Below are 18,108 nucleotides of genomic sequence, written 5' to 3'. Positions count from 1 at the left end.
AAGCCTGCGTTCTTATAGATATTTAAGCGCGTTGGAGAAGGGTTCAACAAAGAATACAATAGCTTGGCCAACGATGATAAGCTAACCACTGACTGTGTCATTGATAATAAGGAGCAATATACACGATTTCGCACTGAACTTATACAACGTCAAAACAAAGAGTATAGCGGAAAGCACGCATGCAATAAGGCCGAAACGACCTATGCAAGACATGTGCGATACCATGGCAGTCTATATTCTCGATTTTGACCTTAGTCGCCTGTGGTTCAAATCTTGTCCTGGTAGACGATTGTTGTTAGAAGATGGATCCACCCGCCATTGTGACTGCTTCTTTTGAATCGCCATTTCTAAGTACTATTCGTCTTCATGTAGAAAAATTTAAAACGTTACCTAACTGTGGCGTCCTATGTCAATTCTATTTATATATCTAGCTTCTAATTATTTTTGACAGATGCTAGGCAATAGACAATTCTGCGACAGTATTGTTCTACTGGTATAATCTGGTGTATACTTCTCCGTTTCACAGGCCATCTATAACTTACGTGTAGCTCATCTAAACTCGGTGTACGCGTTCCAGATCGCAGTCTCATAATAGGAAGCAACACTTTGAAACGTATATCTTATGAATACGCGATAAATGTTGCTGATTGAGTCATGTACAAAACATGGCAGAATGTTCGTTCAGTTTTCTTATCTATCCCGTGCTGTATTACCGCGGCGCTTTCAACTGTTACTAAAGAAAAAAACGTGCCCTTCAAGGCATAACAGTACACGAATTAGTAAAAAAAAAAAACACGTAATGACAATCGCAGCAATCACAAACATCACGAATCAAGCAACTTGTTAATACCGTTAGATTGAAACTTCGCTATCTGGTAGCTACTAAAACAGGCAATATCAATCTAGGTTTGTAGGCGATGCTTAATGTCGAACTAATATGCCAGCAACACAGTATAATATACGAATAGTCTGACGCAGAAAAGCGAAAGGACTTTGCGCAGAAAAACTAAGTATACGATAGGTAGAACTCTACGGTGTTGATATTGCGATAAAAAATTCAGAGTAAAAATCGACGATAGTTTTAGCGAAGGGAAAATCCACTATTCAAGGGTACCGATTTGGTGCTCTAATAACAAATTAGTTCAAGTTACTTTGTCACGAAAAAACACCAAATAGCTGAACGATGCCAGTTAAATAGGTCGGTGTAGAAATGAAAATAATTGTTAGAGTTTTTTTTTTTTATTAATAGATGAAAAACTATTTTCAATGCCAACACATATCAACATATTTTAACATGACGAATCTGTATAATGGATAATTTATTAGTATTTGAAAACTCTTTGAATATGAAAACAGTTCTACCTACGTACATCCACTACAGTATATGATTTGCCAACATGTTGTACTAGTGTTGGGATATTGAATATTATGAAATGTTGGCCATGCACATGCAAACAAATTCTACATAAATGTAAAGCAAAATATACAAAACTATAAATTATTATAAAAGTAAAATGATTTACTATGCACCCATTAACTATAGCCAATTATACTATAGAGGTAATCGTATTTTCCCACCTTAATTGTAACCTCATAGCAGCGGAGGCTCCCATCGACGGGATGACTAAGTTCCACTGAACTGGCCATAATAGGCCAAACGCCTATAATCCTTATTGAGTATCCTAAATGCTTCGCGAACAACGAAATAAACATATGCCCAAAGTAAAGGACTGGTGATTCCTTTGAGAAGTTTGAGTGAGTGACAGAAAACAGACGATAAACGGATAAAAAAACAAAACGAAAAGAAAAGAAATTAATGGTTATATTTTTGCGTACTTAAACGTCGTTTCGACATCAGAAGAACGAGATTAAAGAATTAGGCGCGGTAGTGATTCGCGAACAAACAAGATAGTAGAAAGCCTATTTCGTGTTAGAACAAGATCTAGCGGTCTACTTAATGCCAATCGGCTTTACTTATTATCATATTTTACTAGATTATACAGATAATATTCGCGTCGAAGAAGAGCTAGCTATCAGCAAACACAGATAAAGACCGTCGAAGCTCGAAATGAAATTCGAATTTATTCCACTGTGTATCAGCTATGTTACATTAGCTAGAGATGCTTTTATTTCGAAACTCCAATATATATACGACACACTTATCGGGAAAGCTGAAAGAAATTTCCCAAGATTAACTCTATTAATAAATGTCATTTATTTTTAATGCTCAAATCTCGTTTTCAACTTCTTGAGCGGTTAATAGATACTGAACGTTACCCGGGGATGGGGGACTGGTATCTGTCGCTCCGCACCTACAGTTCAGGACCTTTATAAGGGCGAGTCTTTGTGAGTTTGCTCTGACTGTAACCATCGATTACGTATTTCGGGGTTCATTTGTCTAATCTGAAAGCTGTTACAGATTTTTCGCATTGTCCCACACGGATACTTCTCAATGTGAAATAAGACAAAAAACCTAAATTATATCGTATCGCTAATTTTACACGCCAAGATAATTGCCAGCACTGAAATTACGTATCACGTTCGCATACAGATGACCGTTACACTTGAGTTACTTATTCCAGGAGCACTTGACCACGGCTTCTTTCGTGAGACTGCTCTGCAAACGCTGTTAAGACGACACCAACCCGGAAGATGAAAATCAGAGTCACTCACTGAATAGCCTATCTAGTCTTCAATGCACAATCACAGACCAGAAGTGCCTCGCTAAGTGGAGAGCCAACATTAAGATTGTTTATTCTCGAATGCATTGATTTTTTGTGCCAAATGTCTACACTTGACACAAATATCAATAAATTGATTAAATTTGCAATCAACATAGGGTGAACTTTGTGAGGGTAGAGGCTTCCACCCAATTTATTTATACTACTAAAACTGTGTGTCCGTTTGTTTATTTATTTATATGCCCGACCCAAATTGGGTTTTTGAGGTGATCGAATTGGACTGATTTTTAGCGGCTCACTAGAGTTTCGTCCTGAAAATAGCTATGCGCATAGCATAGAGCCAATTTACTGAACATTTTTTTACACACTCCACAAAGCATAACGTTAATCATATGCACATATGTTTATGAGAAAGTTATAGGGCTGAAATGGGCCATATTTTGACGAGATTTCTGTCGAAAGTTGTTTATACTGACAAAATGGTAGCCTCCTATTTAGATGGTGTTCTCTGCGGAAGGTCGTTCTTAATATCAGTGAAAAGCGCTCGCTGATTTCAGTCAAAATCTATATATGTCTTTGAATTTAAAATAGATACTTCGGCGTGAAACCCTTCAAAAATGCATCGGGGAGTCCGTCTCACCCACGTAGCAGTGGGGCAGAATTCTTCAGTGCTTTTTTGAGCGGATTTCCGATACGTATCTATCGAAAAGTTGTAGCGGTTAGTATAGTAAACACTGTTCGAAAATAATCTTTGAAAAAAATTTCTAGGAAAAATAACGGAAGATAACGTAATATTTTACTGACGCAAAATTGATAAATCTCAGTAACTGTTACGTACACCTACACTTAAAATTGACATTTTTGAATGAAAATTTCGAAAACCTTATTGTTTTGCCTGTGTAACAAATGTCAATTGTTTGCACAATGTTTTGCACAAATTTGGAGTTAATTTTCTTCATCTTCAAGCTTTCGTAGCGTCCTGGGAACAGAATAATGCACCAAATATATATATACGTATATGTATCTACTTATTGCAAAAAAAATAAGGACGAAGGACGTGATGGACATTTAAATATTTTTTATGAAAAAAAAGTTACTAACAGAATTAGAAACAAAAATCTATAGATTAGCCGAATCCAGTAAATCCAAAATCGATAATAAAAAAACACTATCGACATAGGTAATATGTTAATGTGGTGTTTTAAGCGTCTGTATTGGAAACAGCAGTTTGAAAAATGTCGGCTTGGATCATAATTTACTAGATGACATAGATCTGATTTGATCTGGCGGGATCCGGCTGCACGGGTTTTTTTATAGGCAACCTTATATGATATATTATAGGCATATTTTCTAGTACTAAGTACAACTAAGTAGTTCTAATTGTTCCGATCAGACAGGCGGATATTTGAAGTTACGCGATAAATCGACCCACTTTGATTGTAATTATCGATAAATTGGTCGGTCTCATTTTTTAGTCTAGAGGAATTTAATTTACATAACGATGTTGACTAAAACATTAACCCATGATAACTTTATTTGCCTTTCAGCGGGGGGACCATCTCATCGATGATACTCAACTAACCGTGGATGGCAGTGGCGATGATCTGAGAAACTATGGTCTGTCCCTTTATGGCCCGCCGTCTTGAACTCTTCAAACAAAATGAATATTTCCAAATATATATTCAGGAAATTTACTGTTTTATATAAAATTTCCGAAATATTATTACCTGTTAAATTACGAATTACTGGATTTGATTGTAAAAATCCAAATTAATTAAGCCTAATCCAACCAAATTAATCCTAGCAGCGAATACTTCAGTATTATAAAAAGTACTACTACTCATAAAGCTAACGTAATATTACTGAGTAGTTATATGTCTAAACGAGTCATTGCTTAGACCTTCAGGTTACTTCGATAAAACATGTAGAATTAATTAGATTTTAACATTATTTTAGTAGGGCGTAGCTTTCAACCGTATTCAATATTTTGTTTCGTACTATTTAGCAGAATGAGGCGGAGGTCAGCAAGCTAATAGTTCAAATACATTCAAGATACCCATAGAGGGTACCTACGATGGAAGAGAGCGTGGTGGTATGAAGCGCCAATAACAAATCGATATGACCAAACTATCAAGTGACATTTAATCATTTTTTTTAGTAATTCATTAAAATGGACATAATACTGCATTAATTATATATTATGTATATTAAGAAAAAAAAAAAACAGAAATTGTCCTGTTAGCCCATACTAGCTTGCACACATAATCATTTAGCAGCTATAAAGTGGATAATAAATCAATGAAATAGTGTTGTCATTACATATCAATAGATGTTGATGTTACTGGTAGCATCGTTTTCAATAGAAAAGTAACTTATACGACATTGTATATCAATGGTGACTGTTCGAGTTAACTTTTTTTGCTTCATAATCTGTTCTCGGTTGTGTTTCGTTTTAGTTCCTCCGACACCCTCAGAGGGGCGTTACTTTGTGAAACAGGGTAAGAGACTTCAGTTTGATCGATGCTTTGCAGTTAAATTTTTCACTGTTACTTTTGTGTGTGCGGCTGAATATCGTGCTTGCTTCTTATCTATATCGTTTAAAAGTATTTATGCCGTATAGATACGCGGTGAGGATGATTCCAATGGCACCTGAGAAAAGCAACACTTGACCAGCAACTTATTTTTCGCTTCGATGCCGCATGCAGGGGCCAAATCACGATTTGGAATATAGTTTGTGAGCGTTATCTTTCAAATGAGTGCGTACTTTCGTGCCTAAAGTCCAAACATGGAAATTTGTCTCTGTGCGATTTTTCCTCATTGGAAGGCTGTCCAATGTACGCTCATAACCAAACGGCTATAGACTAATATGGCTGACATACCAGAATGGTAGGTGCTTTAACAAATTATGCAATAGGTCGTTTTTAACAACAATAATAATAATAAAATCAAATGGGCAAACTATGATATATTGTTGGTTGTGTATTTGACTCATTGCAGACACCGTGAAGCACAAAGATGCTCTTCACCGTGACGAGAAGGTATGTCAAAACGGCAGTCGTTCCTGTCACCATTGGACAACGCTGAATCAGCTGGAGCATGATCTATCCAACACACACACACACCCAGTCGAGCTTGAATGCTTACCCAAACATTACTTTGAACTATGCTTGAAGAAGCGTTCTCATTACGAAGATAAATAAGACAGCTCGTATTAAGCGTTAGAGTTCGACCGGATCGAATCAGAGAGCCACAAGTCTTAACAATTGCTTTCATAGCTTCAATATATGAGTGCCGAAACATGAGAAACTCGGCCAATATCTAGCATTTCTCATATAATAATAATAATAACCCATCTCTGGTTTTAGTTTAACATAGAATTTCCAAACTCTACCTCAATCGGATATTAAAACACTTACATAGTCCAGCAAAAGATTTTACTTAAAAATCATGGTATTTTATTTCTACTTTTGCACTAAATTTAGGGCAGCGGTTGTACAACTTTAGGTTAGGTTAGCTGTTAGGTTAGGTTAGGTTAGGTTAGGAAACAAATATATATATATATATATATTGTTTCCTGCAAGCGATTATAGGAAGAAAATTAGTTATTTTCCCTAGTCTAAAGAGGCGTCCTTGATCGGATAGGTAAGGCACTGCCCACTTTAGTTTTGCTGTGATATACAGGGGTTGGGACATAAATAATGTAATTAGTTGACGCTTTTATGTGGGCACAAATTCCATCGACTTCGTAGGAGGAACACGTAGCGCATCGCGAGCGTCACCACCGTCAACGTCACCGCCAGCCGCATCAGCAGCAGCACAGCCATAACCGCCATCAGGTACACGGGGGTGCGTATGAGGACGGCGGCCTTGGAGCGGCCCACGCGGACCGTGAAGATATCGAGCATTTTGGCAATCAGGTGGCCGAAACCAGTGCTGTAATCGCGTCGTTCAACAAAGGACCTCACGAAGGCGGTGATAAGATTGAGCCATTTGTAACAGCCAAAGACGATAACGTCAGAGAAAGCAGAACCAAGGATAACCCGTTGAAGCAACTCGAGGTTGATTCGAGACGTGGAACAAACGAACGCCAGCAACCTCTTGATACTGGTAGACCAAACAAGCTATATGTTAAATGACGTTACTCTTTCATAACAGCTGACATGGTAATATAGAGATGCACATTTTCCCAAAAGTTGTCTTGCTATGGCGTTCCGCTCCCACTGAACCTGGTTGTTAGGCATAGTATGATAGTTACAAATTTGATCTGGCGTCAGGCGCATATCGCTCGATGGTTTAGATATGCTTTACGTAATTTAAGAACAACTCATCTGGAAAGTACGTAACCATTTCGATAGATACCGACGGCTTAATGCCTTTTGAATTCAAGTACATCGATCTACCATTTGCTTCGTCCTCAGACAACGCGATAGGCTATCACACAGCGCTTCTATCCACGACCCTGTTCTTATCAACAAGTGAGCGGCCAACGACCTTTGTCGTCGAGTATAATAACTATGACGCCAAAAACAACGGAGCGATACTGTCTCCGGCTGAGGCGGACATAGGTTACATGGATAACCATAGTACCAAACACGAAACCACGCAAACACGTCGTCTTGAAGATTTGTCGGCACCACCGTTCCGTGGACGGGGCGTCGGTAGCAGTCAGTTTATGGCCACGGCTAGGGATGATCGTAGCACAGCGGCAACAGTACCAATGACAGCAAACGGAAAAATGAAGGCAATGGACGAACTCACCCATGTGAGGGACAGCGAACTCTTAAGCACACATGACGTCCGGAAGCATATCGTGTATAGTCAAGCGAATGCTAATCATGATGAAGAAGAAGAGGGCAGGGCGGATTTCAGCGGTACGATGAATAGAAGATTATACTATGGATATCGATTGCCTGGATAAGTCTCTCACCCGCACCAAAGAATAAGTAACACAGCCTATAGGGCTTGACGAGAGCACCTCGGTCTACGCCACAGGGCTAACCAAACCACTTGAGAACATCTTGCTTTTTTGTATGAATGAATGTTTGTTGGTAATATGTGTATTATCTACACAGAATGTGATGAGTGGACAAAAAAAGAATGATCCAGGTGGCACTAACCTGAACTAATTAAGTTACGAACGAACAATGCTTATAGCCATCGTGGCTATGCGGCTGCGTTTTTTAAATCGACTAACAATGCGTGAAGTGTTAAACCTTTGCCTGGCAACCTAAGGTTGATCTCCGGTTAACGCTCAAATCGCTAAAATTATGACTATTATTACTACAAGCACTTCTTGCATCACTGACTATGGTGAACGTTTGATTCACTGCCTACCTTTCACGTATGCTATTAATGCCCACAATATCACGTCAACAGACCTTTTCGAAAATTTCGACGCTGAGTAGTGTCTGTTTTCGTAACAGAGGTTTACTAATTTAGCTGGTAATTTTTTCGTAAAGACGATTGGAGACAATTAATAGTAACTTGGCAAGTTTATACATTTAGTACAAAATGTTACTTGTCCCTTTTTATATTCTAACAAACTATATTAACATGTCCAAGATTTCATAACTTTTTACATGCGGATTTCCAAGCTTTAGCTAGGTTTTTGTGTTTGAGGGCCAAGCAATGCACGACAGCTAAGGGAAGCTAAGAATAAGTACAATTTAATACTGAACTATAGAATTACGGCTTTTAACAAGATTATACATATATTCATTGCTTTTTTGTACACAATGCTTCCCCGTGCTTAGTAGTTTAACAGCGCCTTTGCGTCCGCTTAATAACACAGATTTTTTGACGAAGCAAATCCCTCACAATGCGTTTAAAATAGAGTGTTATTCATACAAATCTGCTCATTGAATTTGCTTGCCATAATGATAGATGCAGAGTTGCACCTGTTCGAGTTTCAGCAGTTACGAATACTGTGTTAATTTATTTAGGCGAAGGAGAATATATTGATGCTGAAAATCGCTTGGACTCCAATAAACAAGCAGACGTTGTCCTGCCTAACGACGTACAGGCCCGCGAGGACCTGGGAAGTGGTCAGGGGGACAATAACGCTGAAGAGAGTCCATTGTATGACAGTAACCCTAAGAGCGGCCAGGGCTTCCAAGAGTCAAGTACCGAACGACCGGACAATCGTTTGGACACTGTAGGCCGTACAGATGAAAAGATCGCGCAAACCGATGAGGAGGGTTGTAAGGAGCCGGACGCAGATATGAGTAATGCCGTCGAGGAACACGTCGCCAAGGTACATTCCAATAAATAGCATCGTCTGGACAGTTGAAGTTCCATTGCTGCGTTCCGCATACTTCCATATTGTTGCTAGTTATTGTATGAAAATGATTATTATTGTTGTATATATACAAAACAAAGGTGATTGGTATAGGGGTAGGTAAGTAATACTTTTTTACGGATTTTCTGTGAGCATTGCTAGAATTGAATATAATAATTAAATATATTGCTCGGGTTATAATCAACAAAGCTCTCCCAGGGATTTTCACGGAATTTTCTGCATACTTTCATTGATCTCTCCAGGACGAACGTTGCAGCTTCGACCTTTTGGCTGCTTGGATTGACGAAAACAAGCACGTAAGTCTATAAATATAGTATAAATTATACTAAAAAAAAGAAATATGCTTATATACGTACGTATCTATATAAATTGGCCTACATACTTGTGCATCTTCTTGCGTTCTTGCAAGTGTAATCTAAGCTCATCATAATTATAACTGATACTCCAGGGGCTGCGAGAGAAGCTTCGTGGCCCCGCGGGAAATTGCAGCTGCTCTTCGGATTTTGTCAACCTCGAGACGCTTCGTGGACAGGCTGGAAGGGATGGACGGGATGGACTTGACGGAACTCCTGGACGCCCTGTAAGATTCTGTCATATAGGTGTTGCTTTATTTGTTTGCTTTTACAGCTAAACAAAATTGTTTCTAAACGATTTTCGCTCTAAAAAAGAATGGTTCAACGCTTGCTTTACTTCTGTCTAAACATGGAAAAGCTGGTCTCGATAGATAATCTAAATTGAGAGTGCCGATTTTATGGGAGTACAGGGTCTACCTGGATCGGAGGGTCCCCGTGGAGAAATGGGACTTCCAGGCCCAGAAGGTCCACAAGGTCCACCTGGACAACAGGGACCTGCAGGGCCCCGTGGTGAAAAAGGTGATTCAGGCTCAGAAGGCACGCCTGGTATGCAGGGACCACAGGGGCCGCCCGGACCACCGGGGCCACCAGGACCTTCGCACGGCAGATATTTTGACGTGAGTATATCGATTCTCGTTAACGTTTTTTTCTTGCAATAGACGTTGAGTGAAGCGGTAGTTTTTGTCATATGGTCGGACACGTATGCATATTGTTTATTAGTGAATTGCATTAACGTATGCGGTCCCGGAGACACACATGATTCTCTGTCTTCAACTGAACGTAGTCTTTAAAATATCGATGCGAATATTTAATGATTAACGTGATACTGTACTCTGCATGGCGTCCTGCAGTATTACATTCTAATTATCGTATGTTACTATATGTTTATTTATATGTATATTTAATTAATTTGTTACAGTGTAATTATGGCAATTATATAACGACCACAAAAATTAATGAAAAATCAACTCATTAATCAGATTGTCGCTTGTTGTCATTTAAAGTTTGACACCGGTTTGGCTGATGGTACCTATGGCACATATATGGGTGCACCTGGACCAGTAGGACCGCAAGGATCTCAGGGTCCGCCCGGTCCAAAGGGGGCGCGCGGTCCTGGAGGAGAAAAAGGAGCCCCAGGAGAACCCGGTACTAAAGGCTTCCGAGGGCTGCGAGGACCGCCGGTAGGAAACTCAGTACTATAGACATATTATGCAGACTCACTCTTCAGGCATGATTAATTAGGCTATGCATTGATAAAAAAAATGGACCCCATCAATTGAGTAATTTTTCCGCCTTAGTCTATGCTTTAGTACTATAGAAAATATATAACATATTTGTTTTACTCAGGAGCTGGTGACTCTCCTTTGGGATTTATTGACCTAAAAATAGATCAAAAGAACCTGTTTGTATACCTTCTTGTGCAGTTAAAAAAACAAAACCGAATCACACACCGTTATACTCAAGCTGATGTGCCGATAAAAATATGAATAGCATACTAAGCTATACGAGTTATTACATACCGATAGATTCTATGTCGTTTTTTTAGGGGGTCACCGGACGACAGGGAAGTAAAGGTGAACCAGGTATACCTGGAGCCTATGGACGACCCGGAGCGCCTGGCCGAGTAGGCGAGCGCGGTCCCCCAGGAGAGCGCGGCGAGAAAGGAGACCCAGGAATTGGTTTGCCTGGACCTCCAGGACCACCAGGACGAAGTGTGCTGACACATGATGATTACGAAAATGGACTTATACTCGAGTCCATCAAAGGTATGACGATTCACGTATCACGATTTGTTTTGTTAGATTAAATCTTTGGTATGCTTTATCGTTATAGCAGTTTTACGATTTCGCGACAATTTTGGACTGCATACACACACACACACACATATATATATATATATATATGTGTATATATATATATAGCCTTTTAGCATCAGTGAAATTTTCATTCTCATTGTTACTGTCAACGATTTTGTTAGATGGTCATGCATTACGACAAAAAAAAAACTGCTGGTTTTTTGTGGGCACCGAAGGTCACAATGGGAGTTTGTTGACGTCGAAATATAACAGTTTATATACATTTCTACCACTGTTACCATTCTTCGCAAGCGATAGTTAGGGACCATACATCCCCTGTACACTCTCCCACTGTCAGTGGTCATGGTAGGCTAGTGTCGAAAAGGTCCAAACTGGACCGAACTACGACGCTATTGGTCGATGACACCTCGACCACTTCAACACGAGCAAGCCATATGACCGGTCCTATGACACTGTTTTGGATAAAGCAAAATGGCGATCGGGTTTATGTGGTCGAATAAAAATCGAGCGAGTTTGATTTATTATTACTGTAGGTAAAAGTAGCGCCGCGTTAGTTGATTTCAACTTGATACGCTTAGGCACAGACGGACGTACACGTACACGTAGATGGACCCACATATGGCCATCAGATCTGTTGGCAGTGTCACCTATAGTTGTCGATACGCGTGTTATCGATAAATAGTAATAATCATCATTGTAAGGATGATAATTATAATTGTGCGGGTCCATGAAGAAGCCTCGTTTCAATTTAAGCCGAAAGTAGCGTAGGAACGGTGGAGTTTCAACAAATAATCTAACCTTTCGATCCTGCAAACTGTGCTGTAAAATATCCTGCTGTAAAATACCCACAAGCATGTGGTACAGTATCGAATATTATTTCAAAACTATACTATATATATATATATATATATATACATTTCGAAAGATTTTTTTTTTTGGTTCAATGCGGAGCTTCCTTCATTTTTTCAGTAAAAGGTACATTTCATTTGCCGTATATTGGTTATAAAATACATTTCAAAATTGCAAAAAAGCAAAATTCCCGTTTACGATTTCATAATTGTTTTGGGAGCTACTTTATTAATTAATTTGAACAAATGGTGAAGTGCCCTTATAGAACATTTCTAAAGCAAAATCTGGTATCTCAGTAAAAACAACAAATATTTTTATCTGATTTATTCCAGTTAGCGATTTCTCGTAATTGGTGTTTAGTTCAAGAAGTAAATTATTCAGTTTATCATGTGCGCTGGCAGTTCACATAAATTGTTTCATTCCATTAGGTGATAAGGGCGACCCTGGCGTGAACGGATCCGAGGGAGCGCCAGGGCTTCAAGGTGAACCTGGTGAACGGGGACCCCCAGGGCCCGTAGGCCCCAAAGGAGAGGCAGGACCTGTCACCCTACTTGGAGATAACGTAGCTATACGTGTTATGGTTAGTCACTGGGAACTACGATCTCAAACAATAAAACATTCCTTCATAGATGTCGGGGACTAACACAGATCATGCTAGGTTCATGAACAGTTAAAGGTTATACCTCCAAAAGTATATTCTAGATTTATGACCTGCTGTTTTACAGTCCCTAAGCTGCAGGTGTAAGCAGCTCAACAATTCTACAGTGGCGGTAAGCGTAGTTGAACTAAGTTAAGTGGAAGGCATTCTATAAATATTCTGGGCAATTTATGTAAGTAATAGTTGATAAAAAAAAAAAATCATCACCTCTGGGTTTCTATGTTTTGTAATTTTTCCGTTGTAGAAGGGAGATAAAGGTGATACCGGACGTCGAGGAAAGCGCGGCTTTCCAGGGCCTCCAGGTCCCTCACAAGGTCCTGAGGGCCCGCCAGGTCCTCCAGGACCACCTGGTATCCCTGGGCGTAATCTCGGAATTAAGGGAGACAAAGGAGACCCAGGACCACCGGGTGTCGTTACTGGCGCGGTAAATAAGCTTCATAAAAAAAATTTAAGCGAAAAACGGCTTTTCTACAGGAGGAGAAAAACTTAAAGCATAGAAAAACCTTTCATTAGCTTTTTGTGTGAAATACTGAATTGATAACGCGTCCTAGGCTCTTCTTTTCTGCATTACTAAGTATTTTCGGTGTTAATCGACATAAAGCCGCTGGTAGTATCGTGTACTGAATTATATATATATATATATATTATTTTGTGTACGAGTTAACATATGAATTCCTCCTAAAACATCAAGTGGCCTTCATGTGAACGAATGCCGCATTAAATTAGATAGATAGTATTCATTTTGTAGGTAGGCTTAAATTGCACATTGATTTCACTCGATCAGCGCTAGCTTCTTAACAGCGGCTTAAGGGCTATTTCCTTTACCTGGCCGTTTATAAAATCTTGCTTAGGGATAAAATATATTCAACTCTATAATGCCTTACTGTAGTTCTGAAAAACGCGTGTATAATTAAATTTTCACCCATTTGGTTGACGCCACATTGCAGAATGGTGACGTAATCCGTGGAGAGCCTGGTGACCCAGGACCGGTTGGACCTCGTGGCGATGTTGGCGAACGTGGTGAAAGAGGTGAACGTGGACTACCCGGTCCGCCAGGACCTCCCGGGCCTGTGACATTCTCGGATGGAAGCTCATTTGACGTGGCAACAATTAAAGGCGAAAAGGGCGAACCAGGATTAGGAGTGCAAGGTCCCCCCGGACCACAAGGAGCCCAAGGAGTTGGGGCTCCTGGACCGCCCGGGCCCCCTGGACCTCCAGGACCGGCAGGACCAAGTTGGGATACTTCCTCAAACGGCAATGGCATGTTCAATATCAAGCTGAATTTTCTGTATCCTACTTAAGTAGGGAATTACCTGCGAGTGTATACCGATTGTCGCTTAAGACTAACTAAAAACAGAGTTTAAGATCACGGCGTCTATATTGTTTAAACAGGTTTTTGTTTTCAAAATTACAGCACCTGTAAGCGCCATGCTTCGTGCTCCTGGACCAATGAGTAAGTGACTCATGCAAAATTACTACTCGTCCTTTGGAACTGGCCAAAAAATCTTCAATTCAATCGAACTTTTACTGAACATACTGGCCTCAAATGTATCTCATTTTGCAATAAACAGTAGCTTTGAAAGGCAATGCTTCTGTGTAAATACAAGAAAGAAGCACTAACTTTATAAAAAAATGTTGTCTCCAATTTATTCCATCCCGATAACAACGAATAAATAAATAACGTAGTTGAATCAAAGTACGTAAAATTGCGATGCATTTATGCATGGCACCTCTACCGCGCAGGTCCCAAAAGTCAGACAAAATCTGATCTAGTCAATCATAAAATTCCTTCGCGCCTAGACATTTGGCGTCTATCAATAATATATATTATAAGTATATATGCGTAATGAAACAATATAAGACCTATTTCTGTGAACTGCAGTGTCACACTTCATGGGTCCTCGCGGTCCACCAGGGCCTCCAGGTCCACCCGGAGAGTGCACGTGTCATTCAAACCAGAAACCTTCTCAGGTGGGTGTACCAGAGTCTGTAAAAGGGCTTACGGATCTTTATATTTCCTCCAAATGTTAATGCTAGTAACGGCTACTTAAGGTTACAATTAATATTGCAATGGAGCGAAACATTGATAGCACGCGAGGGTTATAAAAAGCTGCGGTGTTTGTGACGTGTTCTGTGACTGTAAATTTTCATCAACTAAAATTTGGACGCACTATATTCGATGAGGTTAACGTTACTTTTTAACGTTTTCGATTAATTCTTTGGGTATTGATCTAATGTTTACGTCTGCTGGTCCTAAATTTTTATGATTCCTATTGTAATTGGCGTTCATTTGCTGCGCATGTGCTGCTTTTAGAAAATATTTAAGTACAATAATAATAATCAACTACAGTTTCTTGCAAAATAATAATAATAACTAACCAAGTTTATTATTATTATAATTAGTATACACATGGGCTGTACCAAATCTGGAACGTCATATGGTGCCTAGACTAAGGGTGAAAAAAATACAATATAATCGAGAAAAATCTTACTTTGTTGCATGGTCAATTAAGGTCGTACCGGGCGGCCTGATCGTGAAGGATCAGAAGGCTCTCCACGAAATAACAGACTTCACTTCTCCTGGCGTGTTGGCATACATCGGCGATGATGAGGCGCTTATGCTTCGCGTACCTCAAGGATGGCAATACGTTGGGGTGGGTCTATGTAATATTCACTAAAATGAGAAAGCTTTTTGCTGGATAGTGTTCGCATTTCGGTTATGATAGATCAATACCAGAATAGGGAAGCTAAACATTGTAAGATCTTTATTGACTTTACTTCGTGGGGCTAGTATCTTCATTGTTGGACCATAAGGCTGCTAGTTGATTTTTTCATTTCAGCTTGGCCCTACAATTCTTCCTGCGATCACAGCAACAACATCCACAACGGAACCACCCAGACCACCTTTAACAGCAGACGACCTTAGAAATGTTCCCACTGTGAGTGCATTTTCATTAATGACTATTTAGGTCCCAAAGGTTTTAGACTCAAAAGCAAAACATAATCTGCACCTTTGAACTTTTTAGCTTCTAAACTGCTATATGGTGTTTTCTTTCTTTTCAGTTCGAACAATACCTAACCCAGCTATAATTTTTACTTTAGAAACGTTAATATCCTATTTTACATCGATGTATTAGGTAGGTATAATAATATACAGGAGACAGAGAATATTATTCGAAAACAGGATGGGTGTCGTTCTGGAGAAACGTTACAAGAGAGAAAATTAACCCGCTAGTTGCTTAGTAACAGCTGAAGTCTACTCGACAGCCATTGGTTTCGCGTGGGATGAACATGGGACGAGGCCTATATGAAGGCTTAGACCAGCGTGACATTTACAGTGGTTACATAGTAATCCCATTGAGTTTTGGGTATTAGCGTTCACTGCGATAGAGTTGCGTAGTTCTATTGAAACCCTATGAGGCACTGCTACAATAGCGCATGACAAGTGGGTCTATCCGACATCGAGATGTTAGTTATTTCCAAAGTGGGTGTTAATATATAACAATACTAGACTAGGCATATGTTATGAGCAATTTTATATCTTTTTTGGAACATTTTTAGTAATAAAAAATCACATCGTTAAATAATCGCATTTGATCCATGTAGGCTCTGCCACGCCCGTATTGCTCTTCGTTTGTTCGAAGAGTAAGTCCCGTTTACGAACACCATCCCTCACAGGGATTTGAGAGGGTTATTAAGCCTTACCCATTGTTTCAAAATTTTTTTAGGAGGCACCAAATTGGAATTTTTTTATTTCGTTAATATTTGCTTCGATACAATTTCGAAGGTTCCAGGCAAGGACCTTAGAGACTATTGTCTAATACAAAATTAACTTTTTTACGCATGCTTGCCCGTATAAAGAAGAGACGCAAGGTAAGGATGTTCGCTTGCCAATTCTAAGTGTTGCAGAAGTTGGGTCTGTATTGGGCCTGCACAGATTGCCAGTCTACGTAAGATGAATATGTTCGAGTTCGGCATCATGGGCTCCTTTATTTCCTTCAATTTTCCAATCAAAGTGCAAATAATCTATAACTCGACTATAGCAAAGTAGCAAAAGCAAGCTTCTCCAACCATCAGAATCAACAAAAAAATGTAGCCATCTATCGATAGTGTTTGTTCTATCGCCCTATTAATTTTACACTGCATTTTCTATTACATTTCAGATTCGTATGGCGGCATTGAACTCTGCGTCTAGCGGTGATATGCACGGTGTCCGTTCCGCGGACTATGAATGCTATCGTGAAAGTCGGAACGCCGGTCTAAATGGCACATTCAAGGCATTTCTTGCCTCCAGGTACGATTCTGTTCTATTGAAACAGATAATCGAGTCCTACACCTACGCGTAGGTCGAGCTAACCTCTACATATGCTTCGGCAATCTCTGTAGAGGTTTGTGTAAGCAACTGATAAGTGCAGTCAAGTTAATTTGGCATTTGCAAATTTAAGGCTCAGCAACCCACTTTAAGGTTACGAGCCATTCATGTGGTTGTTGTATCGTAAATGATAGCAGAGGGATCTGAGATACATTGTTCCTACAACTAAGGCACCCAAGCTGCCTGCTATATATGCTTAGACAGTATCACAAGACACCCGAAATTTAACTGAACAGGCCAAGGATCAATCAGGCCATCCCTGATACGTACGCCACAATCGTCAACTCTCAGACCATATATGGCAAGAAGTGAAAATGTTCGGTTTTATGCTCTATCGAGAAACAAAGCCTTATGCGAGGTCTACGAACGTCGACCGAGGCAGAACGGTGCAATTTCTCTTCTATCAGTTTTTCTCTCCATGCAACCAGCCAGACAGATGGATACATCAAACCTTCATCTTACTGAGCGTGATAGTTTTGCTATTAGTTAGCTAAATTTTATATATATGAAGGTTTCTTATGTCAGTTAATGGAGTCGTGCTTTTTCTAAGGTATATGTACATTCTACTGACTCACAGGGTTTGAAAATGAAATGGTATATTCAAGCGTAGCAATGGGCATTGTCTACAGAAACTATACCTAACTAAATCCACCTAAGGACAGATCACTGTAGGCAATTAATGAGTAAGCATAGAAAATGAGACATATTTCTCTTTCCGTTTTGGCAGGATCCAGAACGTGGACTCGCTAGTACGGGCTCGTGATGCAATCGCGCCCGTGGTGAACCTCAAGGGCGAGCTGTTATTCAACTCGTGGCGGGAAATCTTTTCCGGGGGTCTCGGTCACTTCCCGATTAGCCCGCGCATTTACTCATTCGACGGGAAAAATGTCATGAACGACCCCTCATGGTACGGGTATTCATCTACATACATTCTATCTATTATCGACCAAATACAAATACCTGTATGGATTCATTCTTGAGTAAACCGCAATTCTTTACTTAGCTTACTGGACTCATGCGGCCTTCGGCAAGCTGGTACTAGTCGAGAAAAACCAAGCACAAATGATGACTTGTCACGGC

General features: G+C 39.8%; 1 protein-coding gene across 6 annotated transcripts in view; it reads left to right on the top strand.

Annotated features, from left to right (window-relative positions):
• The window catches only part of LOC111253745 (uncharacterized), a 159,387-nt gene that overhangs the window by 138,149 nt on the left and 3,130 nt on the right, over positions 1 to 18,108 (top strand). For 4 of the 6 annotated variants that reach the window (XM_086975422.1, XM_086975425.1, XM_086975426.1 and 1 more), the window contains 20 exons: positions 4,229 to 4,298; positions 5,138 to 5,179; positions 5,679 to 5,719; positions 6,431 to 6,788; positions 7,100 to 7,552; positions 8,624 to 8,934; positions 9,222 to 9,275; positions 9,428 to 9,559; positions 9,743 to 9,949; positions 10,337 to 10,513; positions 10,879 to 11,098; positions 12,427 to 12,578; positions 12,901 to 13,080; positions 13,604 to 13,916; positions 14,071 to 14,109; positions 14,539 to 14,627; positions 15,170 to 15,310; positions 15,497 to 15,595; positions 16,820 to 16,950; positions 17,756 to 17,935. In XM_086975422.1, the coding sequence (XP_086831548.1) occupies positions 4,229 to 4,298; positions 5,138 to 5,179; positions 5,679 to 5,719; positions 6,431 to 6,788; positions 7,100 to 7,552; positions 8,624 to 8,934; positions 9,222 to 9,275; positions 9,428 to 9,559; positions 9,743 to 9,949; positions 10,337 to 10,513; positions 10,879 to 11,098; positions 12,427 to 12,578; positions 12,901 to 13,080; positions 13,604 to 13,916; positions 14,071 to 14,109; positions 14,539 to 14,627; positions 15,170 to 15,310; positions 15,497 to 15,595; positions 16,820 to 16,950; positions 17,756 to 17,935 (3,389 nt within the window). The remainder of the gene's footprint in view (positions 1 to 4,228; positions 4,299 to 5,137; positions 5,180 to 5,678; positions 5,720 to 6,430; positions 6,789 to 7,099; positions 7,553 to 8,623; positions 8,935 to 9,221; positions 9,276 to 9,427; positions 9,560 to 9,742; positions 9,950 to 10,336; positions 10,514 to 10,878; positions 11,099 to 12,426; positions 12,579 to 12,900; positions 13,081 to 13,603; positions 13,917 to 14,070; positions 14,110 to 14,538; positions 14,628 to 15,169; positions 15,311 to 15,496; positions 15,596 to 16,819; positions 16,951 to 17,755; positions 17,936 to 18,108) is intronic. The other 2 variants (XM_086975423.1, XM_086975424.1) reach the window with 2 other exon arrangements.

The sequence above is a fragment of the Varroa destructor genome, unplaced genomic scaffold (assembly GCF_002443255.2).
Source record: "Varroa destructor unplaced genomic scaffold, Vdes_3.0 BEIS01000007.1, whole genome shotgun sequence".
Classification (NCBI taxonomy): domain Eukaryota; kingdom Metazoa; phylum Arthropoda; class Arachnida; order Mesostigmata; family Varroidae; genus Varroa; species Varroa destructor.
This window is presented reverse-complemented; position numbering and strand designations above follow the sequence as displayed.